This window comes from Medicago sativa, chromosome 8, assembly GCF_051527215.1.
Source record: "Medicago sativa cultivar Bolivia chromosome 8, Bolivia_mono, whole genome shotgun sequence".
NCBI classification, from domain to species: Eukaryota; Viridiplantae; Streptophyta; class Magnoliopsida; order Fabales; family Fabaceae; genus Medicago; species Medicago sativa.
Window position 1 is genome coordinate 72742664 of NC_140756.1, and position 23909 is coordinate 72766572.

Sequence of the window (23909 nt, forward strand, 5' to 3'; positions counted from 1 at the left end):
TTCCGTACATATTTCATAATATTTATGTTATGTCATCCAATATATATATCTTAATTTTGTTGTCGCTTTGGTATAATATAATAAATTTCTATTATTGTAATTATTAGTTCGTGTGATTTAGATTATATTGTTCGATAATAGATATCTAAACCCGTGCAAACGCACGGGTGTCACACACTCACACTAGTGGATATACAACACATTTCACCATAAAAGTGTATGTATAAATAAATCCGAAGATTGAAATTACGTGTGCACCATTCACCACATTCTTCATGTGTGCATATTTGCGGTTCCCAACATTTACATATTCATTAGTAATAACTGGAATGTATTCACAGAAACATCTTGATTATAAAGTTCAAACTTGAAAAGTACACATACGATAAAACACAATTTTCCCGTCGGAATGTCTATTTTGATTTTCTACCAAAAACACAATCTAATATAACATAACGGATTTGTTTGGATCAGGATCCTCAACAATTTTAATATAGAAAGAAAAGCTCACTTGGTTAAACCAAGGGATTAAAAGAGTTACGTCATTTGTTTGGATCGTGACAATGGAGAAAATACTAACATACAAAACTAACATTTGTCATTTAAAAAAAAAAAAACAATTTAATAAAGAAAAATAAAGAAGCACCGCTTCAGATATTAACTACAAAACTTTACACCAATTGTGCATATCATTTAATCTCTTTTGTGCCAAAAGCAAACTTGCTTATAACAAAAAAACAAAAACAAAAAAACTTGTGATAATAACTGTACGAGGTGTGATTTCTTTTTCCAGACTGCAGCTAAATGAACGATAAAGGTGAGATATGATGAGCTGGTGACCAAGATAAGGTTCATATATATATTATTTTGAAACATCTTATATACATGAGCAGAGGTAAATGATCTGCATTCATTACCCGTCCACATCTACTTCTAAATTTGTGATCACCCAGCCATGTCATATAAAAATAGTTCAAACTGATTTCAACAAGACCCGTTAACATCTAAGTTGTGGCAGCCATCACATGGCATCAATATATACACATGGCAACACAATTGGCCATGCTGCTGTTTTTTTTTCCCTCCCCTTTTTTGGGCAACAGACAGGATCACGGAAAAGGGTCAGATAATATGAAGAGTCGTCATTCTTCGTCATTGTCATTGTTTGGATATACCACAGAGAAATAGTGGCCAACTGTTTTGGATGTGAGGCCAGGGAACCTATGAGATTTTCCTGGTCGCGGGTCAATTTTAACAAACGGCCATTTCATGATTTCTGCAGCTTCACACTCTTCCCATCCATCTCCAATCACACAAAAGCGAACGTTGGGATGGTTGAAACGCTCCTTGATCCATCGGAAACATTGAATTTTCCCCACTTCCCAGGAGCTATACACTGAAATGAGATAATACATCGTTTTCACTAGCAAGTAATTTATATTCATTTTAAAGACTGAACTCTTCACCCCAATATAATATGATTACTAGTTTTGAATGGTTTGAAAGATGTTTGGTATAATAAATCTATTCTGTCACATTGAATTTGTAGTAATCAGAATAGAAGCAAATTACTCACCATTTCCATGTGTTATTAAGCTGTCCAGATGAAAGAGCAAGCATTTTACAAGAGATGGTATCAATGATCCAGCTGTAACTAAAACATTCACATGCTGATGTTTTGCATTAGTTGAGTCTGTGCTTGTGTTGGCATAAGTAATTGAAGAAACCACGTCTTTATTTTCACCAGAACACTCCGTCAAACAGGCCCGTGCTGAAATATATAAAACAAGATAAATATAACTAATACATACAGGTCATGCAACAAAAGATAATATAATTGAATTGTCAAAACATACCTGATGAAAGCCATTTGTCGGTATATTCATCAGTTTTATCATACAAATCATTCCATACTTTTATTGTCTCCTGATCTAAAATATTATGTAAACCCTGAAACAAGGAGAGAGAATATTAAGTTTATCCTTAAATGAAGTAAACTTGTATGGTTACACCATAACTCTTTAAGTCTCAATAGATAAGATTATTACTTCACGAAGTCTATCAAACTTCCATCGTTAGAAAACAAATTACCATCTCCTATCTATAAGCAAAGGCTGGTGAGACTAATCATACTTACTATAAAAGCTTATTAGGTCAAGCTTTTGCTAAACCCTAATAGCTTTTGGTTTTTCCCTCCTAAGCAATCCTTAAAAGTGTGTTACGCAAGCTAAAGACACATCATTTAATGCTTCAAATTAAAATTTCTCTCCCAAATGTAAATGTCCTTTCATAAGCCTTAATTGAGTTGCCAACTACCTCCCTTAATGTCTTAAGCAATCCTTAAAAGTGTGTTATGCAAGCTAAGGACACATCATTTAATGCTTTTTTCATATTCAAAACCAATATCATAATTGTTTCAAATAACCATTAATTAGTGCTTTTTATTCATTGTTTTTATTGTGATTTGCATAAACAAAGTTTGTAAAAAAGAGTCGTGAAACAATTTTGCAGGCAAACAAAAGATTAACAGTGGCGGGGCTGCTCTAACCACACTTTCTTCATGCAATATATGATGCAAAGATGTGAGCAAAGGTTAAGGTTGTGTATCATTTCTCTGTGCAATTCTCTAAGCACACTTTTTATTTTAAGGGTAATGTTAACCAGTGCCCCTGGGACACTGGTTAAGGGGACACCGGTTAGCATGACCTTTATTTTAATAGCCCTATGTGAAAAGTAATTGGGAAACAAAACGTGATGAAATTGCTTGGTTAACAAATAATTCGATAGAAAAGAAAAAAAATCTACAAAACCAGCCCCATTTGGCAGTGGCAGGAGTTCATTTCAAGTCACCCAAGTATTCCCCCTATTTTTATAATTGTTGGGTGTTACTTTATCTTAAAAACGTTAGTTGTTGGGTAATGGAGATTAGCTACTTTGTTGTCACATGTTTGATTATAGCATTGTGTCATATTGACAATCATTGGCTCGATTTTCTATTTTTCATACCTGATGCTTATTATGGAAATATGTAGGCTATCCAATTTGAACAATAATTATTCCTTTTTTTATTCATACTGATACTCATATTCTACAACTTAAGCTTAGAATAATAATGAAGATAAACAGATATTGGTGCAATGGCAATTGTTCACACCTTCTTTATTTTCTAATATAATTGGAAGGTTTCTTAACATTTTGATGCTTTTTTTTTTTTGTATATGATTATTGACTTCATAAAAGGTACATGTGCGAGGTTAAAAAAAAAATAAAAAATTGGGTGCAAATTGACATTAGAAGATTCAAAAGATTTTTTTTAACCTCCGGTATTTATACAAAACGAAGATAGAAGACTATGACTCCAATTTTGATGATCTGTTTTGCTCTCTATTTTTCTTACGTGATTTAGGTGACTTTTGCTTTTGATTGTTTTTTCTTTAGATGACATTTTATTCTTCTTTTAACTTTTATTTTTCTAGACATAATATTATTTCTTAGTTTGTTTCGATGAAAGACTGAATAAGTTTGTTGCTCAAATTTTCAGGGAAGCCTAATGAAAAGTTTGGGTAGAGCACGGGTCTATGTACCCTTTACTTTTTAAGGTAATGTTGTAATCGTTGTTAAGACAATATATTGCTTAATACATAAATTTTGCAAGATATCGTGTGCGACCGAATTGTTGCACTGAAGTATGAACGGTATTTAACAATTTAAAATTTTGTATTTCAATATTAATACAATTGTATTATACTTTTTATTTAACATCAACTTTTTTATGATATACTTTATTCATATATATTAAAGTTAATATGACCCGTGCGACGCACGGGTCAATGGTCTAGTAGTGTATTATGAGTCTCAGGCCCCAACTGGTTCTACCATAGAGGCCAACGATAGACAATAACCCTTCGAGCACAGCTTACAACTTTCATCGTACTGTGCTCTCCAAAGAGCAACTCTTCTCAAAATATCAAAAGGCTCTGAGTTGGAATCCCATTCAAACTTAGGATTCTAGTGGTTCCGTAGGATCCAGCTACAGGAGAACCGGGAACGAAGAGCTTCTCTTTTCTTTTTCCGCCCGACTCTTTGCTCTTAAGAATGTGGGTTTTAAGTTAAGAATGAGTAATTGCACTTCTCCGACCCTTAACTGTTCAACCTGAGAGCGGATAACTAATGTGTTCCGTTATTTTTTTAACAGGATTCTATGGTTGATCCGAGCACTTGTTTGAAACTTTGAAGCACTTGTAATACACTATGGCTCAGAGTTATGGAATAATCTAATCTTCGTATGGAACAATCTAATAGTAATACACTATGAGCACTTGTATGGTTGAATAAATATTTAAGTTTTAAAGGCTCGTGAGTCTAATAGTGTATTATGAGCACTTGTTTGAAACTTTGCTGCACCTCCCTTCATCTTACCTTCTTCTGTCAACTTTTACTTGTAACTATTGATCTTTTAAAACCATTTAAATATTTATTTTATCAGTAGCCTTTACTATATCTTCAATATGGATATTCAATCAATTCATTAGAGACCAATCACCAAATTTCCTAAGCTTGCCATGTCTTGATGAATTGTCAACATTTTCGAGTGTCAACATTTTCATGTTTTAGGTAAAATGAAGGGAGGTGCAGCAGCATTTAAATTTTTTATTAAAATGTTATTAATATTTATCCAACTCAGCAAATATACTAAGACAACATATAGGAAAAAACAACTTTACCATAGAAATAAATACAAAATTTAGCACAGACAAAAATTACATAAACAGTGCATACTAGAAAAGATACACCATTCATCACATACTAGAAATAAACAAGTTATGACAGGAAAATGAATGGCAAGCCACTTGCAAGTTTTGCAACTCATTTTCAGAATGTTCACAGCAAAATACCATCCCTAGGTTCGCAGCTATCTAAATTAAGATTAGGCCTACAAATAACACTCCAAACACTATGTTTTGGAAGTTACTTTTTAATCTATACAAAGTTTGCGACAGTGAATCAGTCTCGCATTGTTCAAAAAACTTGTTTTGAAATCCATTTCAGCCATATATACATTACATTATGGTTTTCTAGATAGTAGGACCAGTATAATAGATAAGTAAAAAGAGAACTAGATGTCAAAAAATCATGTTACCTTGTAAAACCAAAAATATCATGTTTTAGAAACTTATATTTTTAAACAAGGGTCATAAAAGGAAACAATTATATGGTTTACTCATATGACAAAGAACTCTACTAACTCATAGCTTAAGAAGAGAGAGAAATTGCATATTATGATTATTGATTCAAATGGAATGAACGAAATGTATAAAGGGGTAGTTTATATATAAGCTGAATCTAACTGAAGCATACAAAAATGAGTTCAGTTAGTTATAACAGAAAGTAACCAACTATTTGACTAACTGACTAATCAGCTAACCATGTAGTATATACCAAACCAGTCCATCAAGAAAACATGAAGCGTACTGTAACAGATAAATGAATCAATTTCAGGAGGCTGTAATAAATACTGAATAATTCAACAAGAATATCCCATGTTATGAACTTTAGCAATGAAATTGAAAATTTGTCATTAAACATACCGATAATGCTCCAGAAGTGTTACCTGCAAGTATTTTTGGGCTATAATTCGATGCCTATATGCAAGTTTTCTTTTGTTGGCATCATCATGTGGAGGGCCTAATTCATCTTGGTTGAAGTCATAATCAGATAGGTCCTTCCCATCATCATATTTGGACAGAACATCAAGAAATGGCTTATTGTAACTTTCAATCTGCAAAACAAAAACCGGACACCAAACTAACTCTCCACAACTAAAAACAATCCATGGAAAATATTTGAACAAGAAAGCTGAACTTTACTTGTTCGTAGAAGAAATGATCATCGCACAATTGCAGAATGAGATTTTCCCACGTCTTCCCAAGCTCGACACCTTTCTGCACATCTTTCAGACCGTTGAAAGCCTCGGCATATGATGATTTCAGTAAGGAGTTGAGCAGTATAAGGGTCTCATCCATGTCCCAAATATAAACATCCAGCCTGGGATGGATGTTGTCACTGGAAGATACCCGTGTTTCATCCGCCCTCATCCCAGATGCAACCGCCATTCCACTAACCTAGCTGTGCCCTGCAGAAAAACACCACGACTCATTGCACAATGTTACTTTAATTAACACATTTACCATTCAATATTGACATCATTATCCGGTGTTGTCAAACACATATCGCAGAAAATAACAGTTTGTTCAAATTCCGCTGAGCTAAAAAACTATAATGACTATAGAGCTGCGGCTCAAAACCACTGTAACTATCAACAATACACAAGGAAACGATACATAATTCTTCAAAAACAAAATGATACATTAATTACTTCAAATAATTCCTATGTAGAAAGTTAAAGCAAGATATAATTAGGATTTAGAAAGAAAAAATGAAAACAGTTATAGCATTAATCACACATTCAATTGCTGAACAAAATTAATCAAACCTCAGTTGAAAGAATAATTCAACGGTGTAAATATGATGATTTCAGAAATTTTAATCAATAAAATGAATGAGCGTGATATATTAATTGTAAAAACAAAAAACATATTAAGATTCAAATCAGCGTGAAAAATACGAAATGAAAAAGTTGAAAATCACGATATGGATGTATAGTTACAGTTGAAGAGATGGAAAGTTAGTTAGTTAGTTAGTTACCTTGCTTAGGTGGTTGCAGAGAAGAACGATCGATGAAGTAGCGTTGTGAATGTGAATGTGAATGAGAAGAAGAAAAACATCACACTATTCAACCATTTCAGTTTCAATCTCGGTTTACCTTTTCTTTGTCGTTTTCTTTTTCATGGGCCGAGTGAGTAGCCCACTTATTCAGACCCATTACAATTTACAATGATACTATTATTTTTTCCACCCTATGTTATTCCGCGTCCTGCAAAAATGATCAAAATACGATATTGTTAGTGTTTTTCGGATTACATAATCCGAATAAAAACGAAATCTGATTTTACAATAATTGAGAATAAGATAGAGAGAGAGAGAGAAGATAATTAAATTATACTTATTTCAAATAATTAAATAAAATGTATTTTGTGTGTGAGTGTCTAAGTGATGTGTCCAAGCTATTTGAACCTATCTAAAATTTGTTGGGTCGCCCCGCTGTGAGTTATGCTAGAGGTGTCCGCACAATTTGTGAGGAGTGTGTTAAAATGTCTCTCATGATATGAGATACTTCTTGAAACATGTATTTATAGGTGACGATAAAGAAATGGGTAGTAGTATTTATTAAAGTTGCAGATAGTAGATTAGTAGTAACACTAACATCCATCTTATACAGTTCACACGAATTGAGGTTTTATGTATTTCTTTTGTAATTCCATTTTTCTGTATTTATATTTTGGACGAACTTGAATTTATAAAAATATTTGTGTTTCATGGTTACTTTATCTATGCAAGTAGCTTTTTTACTTTAAAACAAAATTTACTTCACATTATGATGAATGGATCATGGACATGATAAGAAATGCCTCAATTTCATTGAACCTGAAGATATGATGGTATATGAGGCATGTCTTGAAGATATATTCTATTAAGATTCCTATTTATAAACGTGCTGATATCTTGTATGAATCATATCATACGTGCTGCAGTACACTAGATTAGCAGAATTTGGTACGTGTGATACTTGTTAATCCTTGCTCGTTAATTTTCTTCTGATGATTATTTGCAGGTTGACGTGTATAGAATGTCGGATGAGGTATTGGATGTTCTCTGGTTGACGCTGCAGCTACCTCTACTTATATGGAGTATCTCGAGCCAGCTTCTAAGTCTACTTCTTTGCATGTCTTATACATTAACACTAAGTTAGAGACAAAGGCATATGCTCATGAGCTTGTGTCGACAATAACCTGTACTTCATCAAATGTTATCCAGACTATTCTACAGGCTATGCAAACTTTTCTGTATTCCTCCTTGTCGTTGTATTGGTCGTGTGAGTACATTTTATTTCAAGTGCCTCTTTCTTAAAATGATATATTTATCTCCTTTTATGAAGGCATTTTCTCAAGTGCCTGATTTGAGCATATGGTATGGGCCTGATTCTTACACGGGGGCAAATATCGTAGAATTGTTCCAACAGATGACAGTCATGACCGGTCAAGAGGTTGCTGCGAATAGCGATACATCCTGAACACAATGTAGACACTATTAAATCAATACTATACAACTTCATTATTTTCAGGTAAGGTCTTTAAGATGTTTTAAAAAGCAAAGGAAGAACTTAGAATTCACTTTATTTACAATCGGATGTGCTGCGTTTATATGGTTTTCTTGTATTCACCATTTTGTGATGCTAGTTTGGTGTGAATAAATTTTTCCTATTATTTTTTTTACATGAAGACCATTTTATTTCAAACAATCCTACTCAGACTACTCCCTTTTCACCCTTATCCAAGGTAATGTGCAGATCCGTGTACTTGTGTATGTCGATGACCTCATTGTTTCAGGTAATGATCGCACAACCATTCAACTTTTCAAGAGATATTTGAGTGATTATTTTCATATGAAAGACTTGGGGGTGTTGAAGATTTTTTGGGCATAGAAGTGGCTCGAAGTCCTGAAGGGATTTTCTTGTGTCAACGTAAGTATGCTCTGGAGTCTGGACATTATTTCTTAGGCTGGTTTACTTGGAGCGAAGCCTGCCTCATTTTCGATGGAGCAAAATCATAATCTAGCTCTAGCTGAATGACCTTGTCTCCCTGATCCTGAGTGATATAAGCGTCTGGTGGGAAGACTTATCTATCTTACGACAACACGTCCAGAGTTGTCCTACTGTGTGCATATTCTCGCACAATTTATGCAGCAACCATGAGAGCCGCATTGGGAGGTTGCATTGCGTGTGGTTCACTACTTAAAAGGTAATCCTGGGCAAGGAATAATGTTGAGGTTAAATAGTGATTTACAGATGTATGCTTGGTGTGATTCGGATTGGAGGAGTTGTCCTTTAACTCGTAAGTCTCTTTCTGGATGGTTCATTCAACTTGGAAATTCACCTATATCTTGGAAAACTAAGAAACAACATACGGTTTCTTGTTCCTTGGCGGAGGCAGAGCATCAATCGATGGCTGTCACCACATGTGAGTTGAAGTAGTTGAAATAGTTGTTGGTAGCGCTCGACATACAACACCCAAATCCGATAAGAATTTGTTGTGACAATCAAGTGGCCTTACATATTGCTGCAAACCCAGTGTTTCACGAGCGGACTAAACATATTGAAATAGATTGCCATTTTGTTCGTGATGAGAATCAAAAAGAATGTATTCCCCCAACATATGTCACAACCAATACTCAGGTGGCTGACATCTACACTAATTGAGGATCAGATCAGCACTGATTTGGTCAACAAATCAGCTATAAATTAGTGTTGACTAATAGTATTGTTGGAACACTAGTTAAAGTCTAGTGAGAAAATTGGAAAGAAAGAAAAACACTATGAGAAACTAGTGTGTGGGTATGTGACTTAAAAATGTCCCACATTGGAGAGTCGCCCCAACTAGTAAGTGTTTATATAAGGGTGGGGTGACCTCCAAGGGTGTGCCCTTGGGGTACCCATTTTTGTGAACGGGTGAACGCTTACAAAATATATATATCACGCGCGACGACGCCGCCTGCCCGGCCGGGCTTGGGTCGTGGGTCAGAAAATTGATATATTTTTTTGTCACTTGAAATCACGCGCGACGACGCCGCCTGCCCGGCCGGGCTTGGGTCGTGGGTCAGAAAATTGATATATTTTTTTGTCACTTGAAAATGTTAAATTAATTAATTAATTTTTCATTATACGAAAGCGTTACACGTAACAAATTGATGTGTTACATTCCGACCCGATCCAAGAAACTTCCGGATTAAGAAAACGCGTTTGCTTTGCTTAAGGATTAAGCAAACTTAATCCCCAAGTCACGCGTAAAACGTGTTTGCTTAAGGATTAAGCAAACTTAATCCCCAAGTAATTCTCACGAACTCTGCCTATAAAAGGAGAGCTCGCCCCACTCATTCTTCACACCAAAATCTCACAGTTGATGCTTCCTGTGCGGTTTTCTCTCTTCTCCCTTCGATTTTAACAAATCGTTCTTCTTCTTCTACTCCTTTCTATCCCATCGGTTTCGAATAGAGCGGTTACGTACCGTATCGAGTGGCTTCGATCAAACGATTGAACTATACTTTGAGGTGTAATTCTCGAGCGACTATATACTGTGCAGTATATACTCGTAACAGTGATCTGGGCTGTTTTATCCTGGAGACGGCGTGGTTGATAGTCTACCTTGCACGAACTAGGGTAGTGCCGCGAAACGTCTTAAAGAAAGCGACCTGGTCGTGACTAGGGGTGGAAATAGGCTAGGCCGGGCCGGGCTTTGTAAGGCCCAAGCCTGACCTACTTCAAAAATTATAGGCCTGAGCCTGGCCTATTACCCGTCATAGGCTCAATTTCGAGGCCTGGCCTGGCCTATTTAAAGGCCTGATGAAGCCCGAAAGCCTATTTTACACTAAAGTCTAGCAACACATGTAAGCCTACTACTAAATAGGCCAAAATTTTCGAAGGCCTAAAGCACATGAATACATGTGCTACTAAATAATGAAATCTTACAAAGGTCTAATCACACCAATATATCTACTACTAAATAACCAATCATATGAAGGCTTGAGTTTATGAGAAAAAAACTTCAACAATATCAATAATGGAAGATATATTATACATAAAAAGCTTAATAGGCCGGCCCGACGGGCTTAATAGGCTTTTTTGTAAGCCTTAGCCTGGCCTATTTAAATAAATAGCCTTTATAAAAAGCTTGAGCCTGGCCTTGTTAATAAACGAGCTGGGCCGAACTAGGCTTTAAATAGGCTAGGCCATAGGCCCCTGTCGGACGGCCTGGCCTGTTCCCACCCCTAGTCGTGACTCACCCAGTAATTTCGTTCGGTATAATTTTTTAAATCGAAAAACAACAATTTTAAGACGTTTCTGAAACCATGAATACCAACAACGAAATTACTGTCTCTGGAACAGCTGTCGACTTCAACAAACCGTTTAAGTTTCACGGTAGTAACTTCAAGCGTTGGCAAACAAAAATGATGTTTTTTCTAACTACGAAAAAGGTTGCCCACGTCTTGAAGGATAACGTACCTGTGATACCATCGATGTCGGTTCCTATGGAAACGACTAGTAACGGTAAGACAGCAGTGGCTACAGATGCTTCTATATCTGCAGCAAATGCTGAGTTGGAAAGGCTTACTGCCGAACATGCTGAAAAGGTGAAACAGGCTGAAAAGGATAGACTCCTCTGGCAAGAAGAGGATTACCTGTGCAAGAATTACATATTGAACTGTCTTGCGGATCATCTATATGATCTGCATCTGATTCATAAGACATCTAAGGATGTTTGGGATGCTCTTCAGAATAAATATAACACTGAAGAGGCTGGCTCAAAGAAATTTGCTGTGAGCCGGTACCTAAACTATAAGATGAACGACGAGAAATCTGTCGAAGAACAATCTCAGGAGCTTCAGAATATAGCTCATGAGATTTTTGTTGAAGGGATTCAATTACCTGAGCAGTTTCAGATTGCTGTGATAATTGATAAACGGCCCCCTGCTTGGAAGGACTTCAAGAATGCCCTTAGACATAAAACTAAGGAGTTTTCTCTTGAAAGTCTGATTACTCGACTTCGTATTGAAGAAGAGGCAAGAAAACAAGAACTGAATGAAGAGGTGTTTGCTGTCTCGAACAGCAACACTAAAAAGAAATCTGTGGGTGCTGTTCTGAAGCCTGCTGGCAAACAATTTAAGAATCAGAACCGTCCTGCAAATAAGAATTCCAATCGGAATAAGAATGGGAACCCACAAAAGGTCCCAAGAGCTCAACCATCAAAGAATGACCCTGCTCAACCGTTTAATTGCTACAATTGCGGACAACCAGGTCATATGGCACGAAAGTGTAGAAACCCATCCACTCGACCGGCTCAAGCTCAGGCTCACTTGACAACAAATGAGGAGCAGCCGTATACTGCAATGATAACTGAAATCAACATGGTGGGTGGATCTGATGGTTGGTGGATAGACACTGGTGCATCTCGCCATGTCTGTTATGAACGTGCTATGTTTAAGACATACACTGCTGCTGAAGATCAGAAGGTGCTGTTGGGAGATTCTCACACCACTGAAGTTGCTGGAACCGGAGATGTGGAGCTGAAATTCACCTCCGGGAAGACTCTCATATTGAAGGATGTGCTGCACACTCCTAGAATTAGGAAGAATTTAGTTTCTGGCTTTTTACTGAATAAGGCTGGTTTTGAACAAATCATAGCATGTGATATGTACTCTATTACTAAGGATTTGGTTTTTGTTGGGAAAGGGTATGCTACTGATGGTATGTTTAAGTTGAACCTTATGAATAAAATTTCTCCTTCTGCTTATATGTTGTGTGATTTTAATATTTGGCATGCACGACTCTGTCACGTTAATAAACGAATCATTTCTAATATGAGCAATCTCGGTTTAATTCCTAAGTTATCTTTGAATGAATTTGAAAAAATGTCAGTTTTGTAGTCAAGCAAAAATAACAAAAGGATCTCATAAATCTGTAATAAGAGAAACCGAACCATTTGAATTAGTACATTCCGATATATGCGAACTTGATGGTAACTTGACTAGAAACGGACAAAGATACTTTATAACTTTTATCGATGATTGCTCTGATTACACTTATGTGTATTTAATGAAAAACAAAAGTGATGCGCTTGATATGTTTAAAATTTTTGTCAAAGAAATTGAAACTCAATTCAATAAAAGAATCAAGCGCTATCGTAGTGACAGAGGCACTAAATATTTATCACACACATCCAATGAGTATTATAAAGAGCACGGAATCATTCATGAAACAACTGCACCTTACTCTCCTGAGATGAACGGTAAAGCGGAAAGAAAAAATAGAACCTTTACCGAATTAGTAGTTGCCATCATGCTTAATTCTAGTGCAGCGCCTCATTGGTGGGGGGAAATTTTATTAACTGTTAGCTATGTGCTAAATAGAGTACCTAAAACTAAGAACAAAATTTCTCCTTATGAAATTTTGAAGAAAAGACAACCAAATTTGTCTTACATTCGAACATGGGGCTGTTTAGCCTATGTAAGGATTTCTAATCCCAAGAGAGTCAAACTTGCAAGTAGAGCCTATGAATGTGTATTCATTGGGTATGCCTTGAACAGTAAAGCATATAGGTTTTATGACCTAAAGGCTAAGGTGATCATAGAATCAAATGACGCCGATTTCTATGAAACGAAATTTCCCTTTCTATCAAGAGATAGTGGGGGTAATAGTGGGGGCGCAAACATGAACACTACACCTGATCACAATCCAGTAATCAGAAATAGTGATGAAAACATCATAACTGATGTTACAGAACTTCGAAGAAGTAAGAGAGCAAGAACTGCTAAAGAGTATGGACCTGAATATGTGGTTAATACATTAGAAGAGGATCCATCAAATCTCAAAGAAGCTTTGTCTTCCTTGGATGCAGACTTATGGCAAGAAGCCATAAATGATGAAATGGATTCTCTACTGTCTAACGAAACTTGGCACTTGACTGAACTGTCTCCAGGCTGCAAACCAATAAGTTGTAAATGGATTTTGAAACAGAAACTGAAACCTGATGGAACTGTTGACAAATACAAGGCACGCCTTGTAGCCAAAGGTTTCAGACAAAGAGAAAATATAGATTTTTTCGATACCTACTCACCAGTTACTCGAATCACATCCATAAGGGTACTAATTTCTTTGGCTGCTGTTTATAACTTGATAGTACACCAAATGGATGTGAAAACTGCCTTTTTGAATGGTGAGTTGGAAGAAGAAATCTATATGGAACAACCTGAAGGTTTTGTAGTCCATGGACAGGAAAGCAAAGTCTGTAAGTTAGACAAATCTCTGTATGGTCTAAAACAAGCCCCTAAGCAATGGCATGAAAAGTTTGACAACTTAATGATTACGAATGAGTTCAAAGTGAATGAAAGTGACAAATGTATCTACTACAAGTATGATAAAAACATTTTCACTATCATATGTCTATATGTAGACGACCTACTCATATTTGGGTCAAACATTCCTGCCATAAATTCTGTGAAATCACTGTTGAGTAACAACTTTGATATGAAGGACCTAGGAGAAGCTGATGTAATTCTTGGCATCAAGATTACTAGATCAGATAAAGAAATTTCCTTGGATCAGTCTCATTATGTTGAGAAGATATTAAGGAAATACAACTACATTGATTGTAAACCTGCAAGCACACCTTATGATCCAAGTGTAAAACTTTTTAAGAACACTGGAGATGGTGTTAGACAAACTGAATATGCGAGCATCATTGGCAGTCTCAGATATGCCACTGATTGTACTAGACCCGACATTGCCTATGTCGTGGGACTCTTATGCAGATTTACAAGTAGGCCAAGCAAGGAGCATTGGCATGCTATTGAGAGAGTCATGAGATACCTGAAAGGGACTATGACATTAGGACTGCATTATCAAAAATATCCTGCTGTACTTGAAGGGTACAGTGATGCAGATTGGAACACCTTGTCGGATGATTCCAAAGCGACCAGCGGCTATATATTTAGCATAGCTGGAGGAGCTGTTTCTTGGAAGTCTAAGAAGCAGACCATTCTGGCTCAGTCCACAATGGAATCTGAGATGATAGCACTAGCTACTGCTAGTGAAGAAGCAAGTTGGCTAAGATCCTTGCTAGCTGAAATCCCTTTATGGGAGAAACCGTTACCAGCTGTGTTAATTCATTGCGATAGTACCGCGGCTATTGCAAAGATTAAGAATCGTTATTACAATGGTAAGAGACGACAGATAAGACGAAAACACAGTACGATTAGAGAGTGTATCTCTAATGGAGCGGTTAGAGTTGATTTTGTACGTACGAATGAAAACTTAGCTGATCCTTTGACGAAAGGACTTAATAGAGAGAAAGTCCGAGAAACATCCAGTAGGATGGGACTAATGTCTATAGCCCACTAAATGATGGTAACCCGACCTATATGACTAGAGATCCCAAGATTTAGGTTCAATGGGTAAAAACAAGTCATGAAGTGGTAGAACATGCTATGAGAGAAAGAATATAGAAAGCATGATCCTGCAGCGAAAGAAGGATGAGGTAATAGTAACTCTTAATGAGATCTATACTCTATGTTGAGTGGGGTACACAGCTACAGGAGTACCCTTGATAGACTCACCTATACGAATGTGGAACTTAGGCCGGTCCTATGGAATTTTGAGGCAGAATTCCTAGAGCATTCGTTAAAACCGGGATACATGTGCAGGGCTTAAAACGCACGGGCTTTTAGAATACACCTATGAAAAGGTTTGTGTGTGGATTCTATGTCTGAGATAGAGTTCAATGCTGTAAGCAACTCTTGTTAAATCAGAATACCTTCCACTATGCAAAGGTTCAAGTTGTTGGCGACACCTTTGTATATTAGCAAATCTTATGGAAACGTTTTACGTTATTTCTCGAAACCATTTTGAAGTCAAGTGGGGGATGGTTGGAACACTAGTTAAAGTCTAGTGAGAAAATTGGAAAGAAAGAAAAACACTATGAGAAACTAGTGTGTGGGTATGTGACTTAAAAATGTCCCACATTGGAGAGTCACCCCAACTAGTAAGTGTTTATATAAGGGTGGGGTGACCTCCAAGGGTGTGCCCTTGGGGTACCCATTTTTGTGAACGGGTGAACGCTTACAAAATATATATATCACGCGCGACGACGACGCCACCCGACCGGCCGGGCCGGGCTTGGGCTTGGGTCGTGGGTCAGAAAATTGATATATTTTTTTGTCACTTGAAAATGTTAAATTAATTAATTAATTTTTCATTATACGAAAGCGTTACACGTAACAAATTGATGTGTTACATTCCGACCCGATCCAAGAAACTTCCGGATATTTCCAATTAAGAAAACGCGTTTGCTTTGCTTAAGGATTAAGCAAACTTAATCCTCAAGTCACGCGTAAAACGCGTTTGCTTAAGGATTAAGCAAACTTAATCCCCAAGTAATTCTCACGAACTCTGCCTATAAAAGGAGAGCTCGCCCCACTCATTCTTCACACCAAAATCTCACAGTTGATGCTTCCTGTGCGGTTTTCTCTCTTCTCCCTTCGATTTTAACAAATCGTTCTTCTTCTTCTACTCCTTTCTGTCCCATCAGTTTCGAATAGAGCGGTTACGTACCGTATCGAGTGGCTTCGATCAAACGATTGAACCATACTTTGAGGTGTAATTCTCGAGCGACTATATACTGTGCAGTATATACTCGTAACAGTGATCTGGGCTGTTTTATCCTGGAGACGGCGTGGCTGATAGTCTACCTTGCACAAACTAGGGTAGTGCCGCGAAATGTCTTAAAGAAAGCGACCTGGTCGTGACTCACCCAGTAATTTCGTTCGGTATAATTTTTTAAATCGAAAAACAACAAGTATTAATTGTTGTAAATAATTTTGCTATCTTGTGTACCAAAAAAAAAAAATTTGCTATCTTGTAAATTATTAGGGGAGATATGATTCTAAGGCTCCGTTTGGATTGAGCTTATTTTGAGCTTAAGAAAAAGAGCTTATGCAAATAAATAAGTTTTTATCTTAATTCACAAGTTCTCACTAACAAAAATTGTACCTTCATAAACTACATTAACAAACTTATAAATAATACATAAAAGATATTTATTTGCATAAGCTGTTTTGCATAAGCTCTAAAATAAGTTAATCCAAACAAGACCTAATTCTATCTTTCAAAAGTAGGATATGTGTTGTATGTATATATAGACCCTCAACCAGTGAATAAAATCATCGTTTGATTGCCTTCTCAATACAATTCTCTAATTTACACATATGTGGATATACATACTCTAATATATGTAATTATTATCTTTCAAAAAAAAAATTGTAATCATTAATTATTTTTTTTTGAAGAATATATCTGTAATAATTAATTTTGGATTGACTTATTGGTTTCTTATTTGTATCTTAATCTATAACTAAATATAAAATAAGTGAATTGATGTGGATTTTGAGCCAAAAAGAAAAGAAAAAAAAATAGCAAAGAAGATTTTTTTTTTATCTGTAATAATTAATTTTGGATTGACTTATTGGTTTCTTATTTGTATCTTAATCTATAACTAAATATAAAATAAGTGAATTGATGTGGATTTTGAGCCAAAAAGAAAAGAAAAAAAAATAGCAAAGAAGATTTTTTTTTTTTTTTTGAGAGGAGCAAAGAAGATTGTTGTGTACGATATGATATATGGTACATGCAACATATGATATATTTACTAAAAAAATATATATGATACATTCAACGTATTTGCTTAAATTGTAGTTTAATCCAGATCACGTACATTATTCCAAACCAATAAATATAAATAAATGTTGATACTATTAAGGTGAAGTGACGATAATCAATTAACAACAAGGATATTAGGAAAGCACTCAACATCTTCTAATGACAAAGACTAAAACAATTATAAATTCATTTTATCTTTGTTAAATAAGTTTTCTATCAATATTACGTTGATTCTTAAGTTATTTTATCTTTCTTTTTTTGACAAAATACTTATATATATATATATATATATATATATATATATATATATATATAGAGAGAGAGAGAGAGAGAGAGAGAGTTAGGATCCGTTGACACCAGGTGTTAACGAATTCGTTGACACCAAATCTCAATCGTTCATTTAAATTGATCCACAGGTTCACGTTTATTCCCTTACAAACTTCACATGATCTCTCATTGCTTGATTGTACATAACTTATTCTCTCTCTGATATCAGAGAGAGAATAAGTTATGTACAATTAAGGAACGAGAGATCATGTGAAGTTTGTAAGTGAATAAATGTGAACCTTTAGATCAATTTAAATGAATGATTGGGATTTGGTGTCAACGAATCCGTTGACACCTGGTGTCAACGGATCCTGACTCATATATATATATATATATTTTTAATCAAGTTATTTTGTCTATTCCTTCCTACATAAGAAACATAATTTATTGCAGACCAAGAAAAAGAAGAAACATCCCTAAAAGAAAAGGAAGAAACATAAATGCTTCTTTGTCTTTTCTCCAATCTATATAATCAACCATTGAAATGAAACTAATGACAAATCATTTTATTATCAATTTATCATTAACCATTAATTATATATAAATTTTGATTCATTTTCGTCATTCTATGATAAGAATATGAAATAAAGATCTGCAGACCATCGATGCTGACATGTTTGGCTTTATCCAAATGAGATTGGATTAAGGATTGAAAAATTCCAACTCATTTGTCAACTATGACACTGGCTTCTGATTCCGATTACTATATTTATAAAGGAAGACAAAGTTTTTCCCTATTAACTAATCTTTATCCTTGAATTCCTTGAGTTGTTATTAGCTATAGTCACGTACAAAACAAAATAAAATTGAAGTTGTAAACAAATATTCATATTATATACACACACATATACTCCATCCGTTTCAAAATGAGTGTCACTTTAGGCAAAAAAATTTGTTTCAAAATGAATGTCGCTTTACATTTCCAATACAACTTTAATTTTTTTTCTTCCAACTTTACCCTCTCAAACTTTTCGCTCACACAATTTTCAATGCAACTTTAAATTTGTCTTTTTCTAATAAAGTAAGGACAGTTTAGTAAAAGTGTTATATCCAATGATTATTTCATTCCATTTCTTAATCTGTGTACCAAAGCCTAAAGCGACACTCATTTTGAAACAGAGGAAGTACTTAACAAAAAAATCAAATGTTACAATCACTCATTTACAAGGCAAACTAAAAACTTGTCTAGAGAAAACAGTTTACAAGGAACAACAAGATGTTCCAAACATATGCAATAGATGAAATATAATTTGAATAAACATGAACCAACAGCATGGTTTTGTTTGAACATCATTCCTGTTGAGGACAAAATATGGAACAAAACCATGACCAAAATCCCTTCCTTTTCTTCTTTAATGGCAACAGTTTTGCATCCCTCTTGTAGACATAATCAGCCATATACTGCACAACTTCCTGGTAACCAACAATGAACAAAAATTTGAGTAAATAAAGTCATTGAAAGAATAGAAACAAAACAAAAGTTATAAGATTTTAGTTTTGATACGTTGTCGGTATAAAAGTTTACGTCTGTCAACAAATCATTTTGTATGTGTAATTTTAGAAGTATTTATGATTGAAGTCAAACATTTTGTATGATCTATTGATTACGATTGATAGACAGTGTAAAAAACATTTACATCAACAGTGTATATGAGTTCAATACAAATTATAATACATCAAAATGTTTATATTTATTTACCTGAGCACCCAACTTGACAATTTCTTTTGGTGGCACCTCAAGAGGAGTCTCATCAGCCCGAAAAACTCTCAACTTAGACAGAAACCTAACAGAATCAGGCAAAGCTTTGATTTGATCACCACTTATATCCAACTCCTCAAGCATTTCAAGATTTCCAATTGATCTTGGCAATGCTCTTAAGTCAGCAAAATTCTTTCCTAAGTTTAGTTTCTTCAAGCTAACCGCGAAACAGAAATTCTCTGGTACGAATTCGAGCTCGTTAAAACTAACATCAAGTTCCTTCAAATTACTTAGATTACCAATTGTTGTAGGCAACATCTTGATTCTATTATAGTGAACAGTGAGAATCTCCAAACATTCAAGCTTCCCAATTGCCTCAGGAAGTGCTTTGAGTTCATTGAAATCTAGCTTCAGCATAGTCAATGAAGTGCAGTTACCTATTGTGAAAGGTAGTTCCTCAAGCTTATTCGTCTCGACGTTTAATCTCTTTAAGCTGATTAAACTCCCAATTGACTCATGCAGATGTGTGAAATCATTTGTACTCAAGTCAAAATCAATGAGATTTGTCAACTTTCCAAAAGTATCCGGAAGTGATTTTAATTTATTGGCATGTAGGTCAAGTTCAGTAAGGTTTATCAATTCACCAAATGAGTTTGGAAGGTTTATGAGCTGGTTTGAATGAAGATCAAGCTTTGTTAAAGCCTTTAGACCTACAATTGTTGTTGGAAGAGCCATGATTCTGTTTTCAGATAAGTCCATTTGAGTAACATCAGATAATTTTCCAATTGATAATGGTAACCATTCCATTTGATCCACTAATTTCCCTCTAAGCTCAAGGATTGTGTCTTTATTATTAGCACAATTTTCAATTACAGTTGCCACTTTCATAAGACTCAATTTCTCAATGCTCCCATCTCCTACAAAATTAAAGTCAAATCAAATAAAATATATTTGTTTTTCTTTAATTGGGCAAACAACTTAGTTAAGCGCTTATAACATAAACTTATGATATAACTTTTACGTAAAAACTTTATATATAACAAATTATGAAATAAAGTCAAACTATTTCCATATAAGCTATACGCTATTTTCATAAGCAACCGTGTAGTGATTATAGAAATAAGTTGAAAAAAACTTACGAACAGTCTTACAAGTGCTTAAATCGGTAGATAAACTCAAATAAGTCAATCGAAACAGACACTAAACCTAACCAAATCCATGATAGTATTAATAAACTTGGTTGGTGAGACAAGAGACGCCGAAAGTATAACCATGAGATATATAATTCAAACTCATGATATCAATAATCCAAGTAAAATTATTGAAACTAACCTGTTAACAAAAACGGCTTGTGCACTAAGGAACCCTTTTCACCTTCAAAATCATCACTCTTTTGTGGCTCTTCCTCTTCCTCCTTTTCATAGGTAACCACATCTTCATATAAAGTGGGAAGTTTCTTTTTCTTTGTATCCTCATCAGGAGAAACCAATTCAGAAGCTCTTTGAATAAGATCACCGAAGGTTTGAAACATCTTATCAAGCTGAAGAAGGTGAAGAGCTTCTTTTCTCTGTTGATGACTTTGAAAAAGAACCATAGTGTTCTTGAGTTGTTGAAGAACAGAGAAAAGATCTTCAGGAACATCTTGTGGTTTTTCTTGTGTTGCAATTTCTTGGAGTTTGGTTTGTTCTACGTTGTTAAGAGTGTCAAGCGTTGACGTTGCAGCTTCTATTTCTTCTATAGAAGGTCTAGGTGGAAGAGAACCATATATTTGTGTGATTTCTTGTATTGTGTCTAGAAAGGCACGTGAAGGTGGTTGTGGATAAGGTGTGGTGGCCATGAATATTGATATGGTGGAAGAAGGAAGAGGAGTTTGGAGTGGCTATGTACAAATAGTTGTAGAAATGAATGGAACAGGGTTGGGAGAAAGAAACAAAGTGGAAATGAAAAAAAGGACAGAAATCTTGTGAGTGTTGTGAAATCTTGTGAGTGTTGTGAAAAAACAGAGAAATGGTTGCTATGTACTCCTAAATTTTCTTATGATTTGGTTTGGTCCTTGTCTCCTTTACTTTGTTTGAGACAATACTAAACAAACCTCATACACTTGAGCTTTATTGTATTTTTTTTAAATAACTTTATATTATATTAATTTACTCCTAATTGAACAAAAACACTACCAAAAAAAACTTACTCCTAATTGTCTACGTGAACTTAACTCAGTCGGTAGAAACAATGCATAATATATGCAGAGGTCGGAATTTGAACTCCAAACATATCACTTCTCCACATTTAAAATACGTGAGCTACAACCACTGGGCTACCAAAAAAAACTTGCTCACACTTGCTTTTGAGTAAAAACACCACTTTCTAATATTTGAAGTTAGTTTTAAATAAAGGGTTATTTTGTAAATATCATTTAATTTTGTTTTTTAAATAAATAAATAAATCCATCAAACTGTTTCCTCAAAACTTAATACGGACGTTGTTGTAATTTCCTGTCGTTAACCACGATGGCCTCAATAATGCCACTAAAGTCTGAACAAATGTACAATTAAGAATTCTATAAATCTTCAACAAAAACAAAAAAAAAATCTATAAAATAAGAAGAGTTATTTGAGAAAGGAAATGGAATAATTGTTGAGAGAATTATCTACATCCAATATCATCCAAAAGTTCCAATGATTTATTTGCTTGTTAGCTTCAGTGCATACGTTGTAAGAAAAAATGTTGCGGATTCGATGAAAAAACACACACCAATAACAAACTTGATGTGTGGAGCAAGGGATAATTAAGCAACCAATATCAAAGTGAATTGCAATTAAACAAGCAAAAGTAGAAAAACAGCGAGAGAAAAGCAGAGAGAACACAAAAGAATCTGTTTACCCAGTTCGGTCCAAATTGACCTAGTCTGGGGGAGAGAGCAGCCCTCCGTTCCACTATATGATGAGTAACGTTACAAAAGAGATTTCAATGGGTTACAAGAATAAGTCTCCCGCCTAATTCTACCCAAATCCCAGCCTCTTCCCGTAACCAAGAGACTCAATCCTAATAGTGTTTCCCAAGGTGAATCAACCTTCAAACCCTAGTTTGTTGCCAAGAGACAAACTCTATACAAACCCTAGTTTGATTTCTAAACCCTTGTTTCAGCCCCCTCTATCTCTCTCAAAATAGTCTGATACAAGGCCTATATTTATAGTAAAAGAAACTCCCATAAAATTGTAACAAATCTGGCCCAAAAAATACGTTTCTGAAAAATAACAGCACGCGAAATCGGCCACCGATTTTCCAAATCGGCCACCGATTTTTCCCGAACAGAAAACCTCCCAAAAGGCAGCCAAAATCGGCCACCGATTTTCCAAATCGGCCACCGATTTGTACTTTCAGCAAACATCAATTTTGGCCTCCAAACTCCAATTTTGAGTCACTTTCACAACAATCTCCACCTTGACTCCAAATTAGTGATGATGCCCATTTAACATCAACACCTTGCTGCTCTTTCCCTTGCTTCCCACTACACCAAGTAGCTCCACAAGTTTGCACCCTAATCTCTTCAATCATCGGAATGCCTTCCGCCCCTTTGAAGATCCTTGTGTCCAAACTACTCAAGGAATTTTAGGTAGTTCCACAAGTACACACCTTAACCTCTTCAGCCATCGGAATGTCTTCCGCCTTCTCGAAGATCCTTGTATCCAAACTACACTAGGAATTTCAGGTAGTTCTACAAGACTACACCATACCTCTTCAATACGAGACATCTCCCGCTTCCTTGAAGATCACCTTGCATCCAATCACCCTTGGACTTTTAGGGTAATTCCACAAGCCGTGCTATACATTCTTCAACCTCCGGAATGCCTTCCGTCTTCATGAAGAAAACCCTTGCTCACCACTAGAGCATAGCACCCAAGGTCCTCCATAGTCGTACCACTCCCGGTGTGTTCAACTCCACCTAAAGCTGAGCTTCCAACCTCTCAACTAGCAAATGAGTACATCCCACTATGTCTTCCTTGAACCTCCACCTCAACCGGTAGATCATGAGTATTCTTACCACCGCCTCTCCAGGCTGATGTTGAGTGTTTAACGTCTCTCCAGACGATCACCGCTCTACCAGGCATCACCCCCAAGGTGAGAAACATCACCTTCATCCTCTAAACAGCACACCATCAAAGCACCTGCATCCTCATAACCCTCAGAGACAATTTGTACGGAATTACCAATCTCCGGACAATCCTTCTTGAAGTGACCCACCTTGTTACACTTAAAGCATTTAAACTTTGTCTTGTTACTACTCTTTCCCCGGTTACCTCTACCTCCACCATTCCCTCTTGAAACACTTAGGCCTTCCCCGTTTTCATCAACTCTCAAGTCCTTCGACTTAGTCAACTCCTTGGTTCTCAAAGCCGCTTGAACTTCTTCCAAGGTAACAGTGCCTTCTTTTCCATAGAGCATGGTATCTTTAAACGATTCAAAAGATCTAGGTAGAGCACACAACAGGAGTATAGCTTT

The 23909-nt window shown here is 35.7% G+C and overlaps 2 protein-coding genes and 1 long non-coding RNA gene across 3 annotated transcripts; 1 reads left to right on the forward strand and 2 right to left on the reverse strand.

Annotated features, from left to right (window-relative positions):
• Positions 1–833: 833 nt before the first annotated feature.
• On the reverse strand, positions 834–6768 carry EYA (eyes absent-like protein). Its single transcript, XM_085733406.1, has 6 exons — positions 6706–6768; positions 5868–6133; positions 5612–5779; positions 1857–1950; positions 1577–1771; positions 834–1396 (listed from the first exon to the last, which is right to left on the reverse strand). Exons 2-6 carry the CDS (start codon positions 6111–6113, stop codon positions 1143–1145), a joined length of 957 nt encoding a protein of 318 aa, XP_085589532.1. The 5' UTR covers positions 6114–6133; positions 6706–6768; the 3' UTR covers positions 834–1142.
• Positions 2468–4319, forward strand: LOC146901264 (uncharacterized). The gene is made up of 3 exons (XR_015021739.1): positions 2468–2598; positions 3542–3599; positions 4196–4319. It is a non-coding gene; the product is annotated as an uncharacterized LOC146901264 (long non-coding RNA).
• Positions 6769–18746: 11978 nt separating the features above from the next.
• Positions 18747–21490, reverse strand: LOC146901265 (plant intracellular Ras-group-related LRR protein 5-like). Its single transcript, XM_085731344.1, has 3 exons — positions 20742–21490; positions 19410–20326; positions 18747–19123 (listed from the first exon to the last, which is right to left on the reverse strand). Exons 1-3 carry the CDS (start codon positions 21244–21246, stop codon positions 19001–19003), a joined length of 1545 nt encoding a protein of 514 aa, XP_085587470.1. The 5' UTR covers positions 21247–21490; the 3' UTR covers positions 18747–19000.
• Between the last annotated feature and the right edge of the window lie 2419 nt (positions 21491–23909).

Coding starts and splice junctions, on each gene's coding strand:
- EYA (XM_085733406.1), bottom strand. CDS start 6,113: ATGGCGGTTGCATCTGGGATGAGGGCGGATGAAACACGGGTATCTTCC. Junction 1,951..5,611: donor TAGCCCAAAAATACTTGCAG/GTAACACTTCTG, acceptor TCCTTGTTTCAG/GGTTTACATAATATTTTAGA. Junction 1,397..1,576: donor CTTAATAACACATGGAAATG/GTGAGTAATTTG, acceptor ATCTCATTTCAG/TGTATAGCTCCTGGGAAGTG.
- LOC146901265 (XM_085731344.1), bottom strand. CDS start 21,246: ATGGCCACCACACCTTATCCACAACCACCTTCACGTGCCTTTCTAGAC. Junction 20,327..20,741: donor CAAGCCGTTTTTGTTAACAG/GTTAGTTTCAAT, acceptor TTAATTTTGTAG/GAGATGGGAGCATTGAGAAA. Junction 19,124..19,409: donor TTGTCAAGTTGGGTGCTCAG/GTAAATAAATAT, acceptor GTTGGTTACCAG/GAAGTTGTGCAGTATATGGC.